The 3,476-nt window shown below is 36.0% G+C and overlaps 1 protein-coding gene across 1 annotated transcript; it reads right to left on the bottom strand.

The window, feature by feature from the left end:
- Nucleotides 1-220: 220 nt before the first annotated feature.
- Nucleotides 221-2,519, bottom strand: LOC146736583 (cyclin-dependent kinase 2-like). The gene is made up of 5 exons (XM_085505321.1): nt 2,342-2,519; nt 1,920-2,118; nt 1,456-1,576; nt 1,128-1,235; nt 221-649 (listed from the first exon to the last, which is right to left on the bottom strand). The coding sequence occupies exons 1-5, from the start codon at nt 2,517-2,519 to the stop codon at nt 221-223; spliced, it is 1,035 nt and encodes a 344-aa protein (XP_085361447.1).
- Between the last annotated feature and the right edge of the window lie 957 nt (nt 2,520-3,476).

Genomic DNA, 3,476 nt, shown 5'->3' with positions numbered 1-3,476 from the left:
CGAAATATAGAAAACAAAAAGGAATTTATGGTTTTCACCATTAGAAACGAATAACGATTATATCATTATTAAAATCATTATTACGTAAAAGTCGTGTGTATATATCACAAATAATTCGTTATATAGTCTTATTACTTAGAGAAATATCACAATGTATTCTGGGATACCATTAACTAAAATATAAGACACTGCACCAATGTTATAGTTTTAACATAATTTATTACAGTTTTTGAATGATGTCATCAGGAGAGATGTTCCTGATGACATCAATGAGGTCCCCAGCTGTTGGTCGCGACGATGGCTCCATAGCACAACAAGCCATACACAAGTCCTTATATACTCCTCTTCCTAGATGCCTAATGTTGATGGGCGTGATGACCTTGCCAACCGCGACATCTGTTCTTATACGTTTAATGAAACCAACTAACGTACCGCATAGATGTGGAAGCTGCAGTGTCACCACCTCAGCCATGGAACACCCCAGTGCCCAAATGTCTTTGGCAGGACACGGTGGAGGTTTTTTGCAAATAACCTCTGGTGCCATGTACACCACCGTGCCCGCACCTGAGAAGTCACTGCTTCCGATGGTGACACTGACGCCAAAGTCAGCTATGCGGCAGCTTGGTTTCCCGTCATTTTCGATTTTCACCTACAAAAAAATAATCAAAAATCAGTGTTACCCCACTGAGTGTCATGAACATTATATAGTGAATCAAACAAAGGAACCAAATTTGAACCACAGATTATAATAAGATATTACTCCGAGAAAGGGCCATTACCTGAAACATCTAATTGTATGGAATAATTTCCAAGGGCTACGATTACCCACTACCATTCTGCATATATTATTTATAATGTTTCAAATGTAAACCATATTGTATATGCGAGATACTATTTACAAACATCAAGCAGAACAAATCTACTAATCCAACGAGGCCATTGTTTGAATAAACACTCCACCTGAACTCATCAAAATTATGTTCAATTCACTGGTCGTTATTTGGTACAAAAACGTAATAAATATTGAAAATTTATTAGTACATTTCTGACAGATTCTACCCAACATTGTGCATACTCTATAATTGTCTATTTACTATTTGTCCATCTACTACTACATATATACTTACAAGAACATTGGATGGCTTGAAGTCGTTGTGGACTACTCCCAGATCATGCAATCTTTGTAAACCAGAGAGGGTCGCCAATAATGCCAACTTTAACTGGTGGCTAGTTAGCTAGTGAAATGAAAACAAAAAATGCGAAATATTAACTTTACCGTTGTTTGATGAAAGATCGCAATTAATTATCGTCTATGAAATTATAAATATCAAAACCAATAAATCCGCCGTTAATATGGATATAAAATACGACTAAGATGATAAAGAGGCTTGACGATAATCAAGTTGTTACCATGGTTACATATGGATGACAAGTTTCAAGTCAAATAGCACTTACCATATTAGCATACACCAGTTTTTCGAGATCATGACCTGGAAAGTAGTCCATTGCGTATGCATTGTGAACGTCATCAACACCTATTAGTTGTATACAGGAACTTCTTGAAGTACGAAGTAGACTGTAAGATTATTGGTACATGTTTGAGTAATGTGTCGATAATTCGTGCATGGAGCTAAACATGATATCATTATATTTACATTCACGATTCTGATAAATAAAATCACTGAGAGTTAACTGTTTTATACGGGAACTTTAGCATAATGTTTGTTGGCCAAGCAAAATAGAATACTTATCACAAACGTGTGTATATTTTTCTAATATATGTTTGTTAAGCCATATAATACATGTGGGTTACTATTCCCAGCTGCAATCGCTTTGCCGACACTTCGTGACGTGGTTCGACACTTGCATAAACTATATTATTTACATATTATTGGGAATTAACATATAATTAGACTTACGTCATTATATTGATTTCATTTTTGAACATCTTCCTTGCGCTTACTTTCTCCGACTCAGTGGTTGGTGGCTTATGGTGTTTTATTGCCACCAATTGACCTTTGACCTTGGCCAGATAGATATTGGCGAAATTACCTTCGCCAATCTTCTTATCCATCTGGATTCGGTCAAGGTCAAAATTAACCACTGGCCGAATGGCAGCTGAAAAGAAAAAGAAAATGACAGTACTTTGTCAGTAATTGTAGTTTATCTTGTTTTTAATAATGACGTAATCGCTAAGTTTGATATGTGGATTGCCATGTCGTGTGGTGGCGCACTTTACGTGTGCATAAGCTGTGAAAAGGCCACCACAAGATATGATTATTGTCTGGATATTAATGGCGACTTTATTTTGTTGCTATAAAATAAAATATAATGAATTTACCTGGCACAGGAAGATGCTCAATTATGTTTGGTGATTCTACTATTATCATAGCAGTTTTTGTGGGCGTCTTCTTTGTTTTTACAGAGTCACCTTTAGATGGAGGTCCAGTCAACGATAAATCTGCAAAATGTCGAACAGAAATTATTACTTTAAATATCAACCGATAACAGAAAACCATCCTATACGTAAATACTTTAAACTGTGTAACACTACAACGAATCTACATTAGTCATTATAATTATTAGTCAGAGCTTTCACTTATTCATTAGATACATATGTTGTGTTAACCAGGAGATGGACAATACTCACTTCTTTTTTTCTTCAGCTCTTCCAACCTCTTCCTCTTTTCCTTCAAGGCATCCCTGGCGGATAATACTGCAAGATACAAACGACCAGAATCAGTCTAATATGTCTAGAAGTACGTCGGGCAAGTATGTACTGAATGTGTATGACTAGTGTATGACTATCGAAAATCGAACGGCGATATATATCTATGATGTCATATCTAAAGTCACGTGGCATAAAAATTAATCCAAATATCAAGCGTAACTCAGTAAGAATGGACATCTTCACTGAGAATATGAAACACCATAAAACAATAGACTCAATTTTTACATACTTCCAGCAGGGGCCTTGCTTGCCGGAGGAAGAGGTTCCATTGTGAAACTTGAATTACAAGTGTTTGTAACAACACTTGAAGTGCTGGTCTTGACTGGCTCTATATAAGACGGAGAACAAATAACATGATGAGACAAAGTAGTATTTTGTAAAATATAATACACATATATAATTAAATGTTTACAACAATGACATGCCTATATATTAGTGTCGCATGAACACATATTCCCCAAACTTCCAAATAATGACTATTATAATTACGCACCTCTCTTTATGCGCAATTCCTGCAACCTCTTCTTCTTTTGATCTAAAATATCTCTGTGAGACGGTTCTGCAAAGCAATATGAGAATGTTTAGGTGTATTTTTGGTAACAAGGGACATATATTCACGAGTGCGACAAACAAAAAAGTTTCGCATAAATGTATAACTTACTTGTAACACGTCGCTGAACAGCAAGAGGAAGAGTTACGAGCATTGGTGACACTGATATTTTGTGGTGAGATGGAGGTGTTACCA

Source organism: Saccoglossus kowalevskii, chromosome 11, assembly GCF_978046115.1.
Source record: "Saccoglossus kowalevskii chromosome 11, keSacKowa6.1, whole genome shotgun sequence".
Classification (NCBI taxonomy): domain Eukaryota; kingdom Metazoa; phylum Hemichordata; class Enteropneusta; family Harrimaniidae; genus Saccoglossus; species Saccoglossus kowalevskii.
Note: the sequence above shows the minus strand (reverse complement) of the source record. Positions and strands in the feature narration are given on the sequence as shown.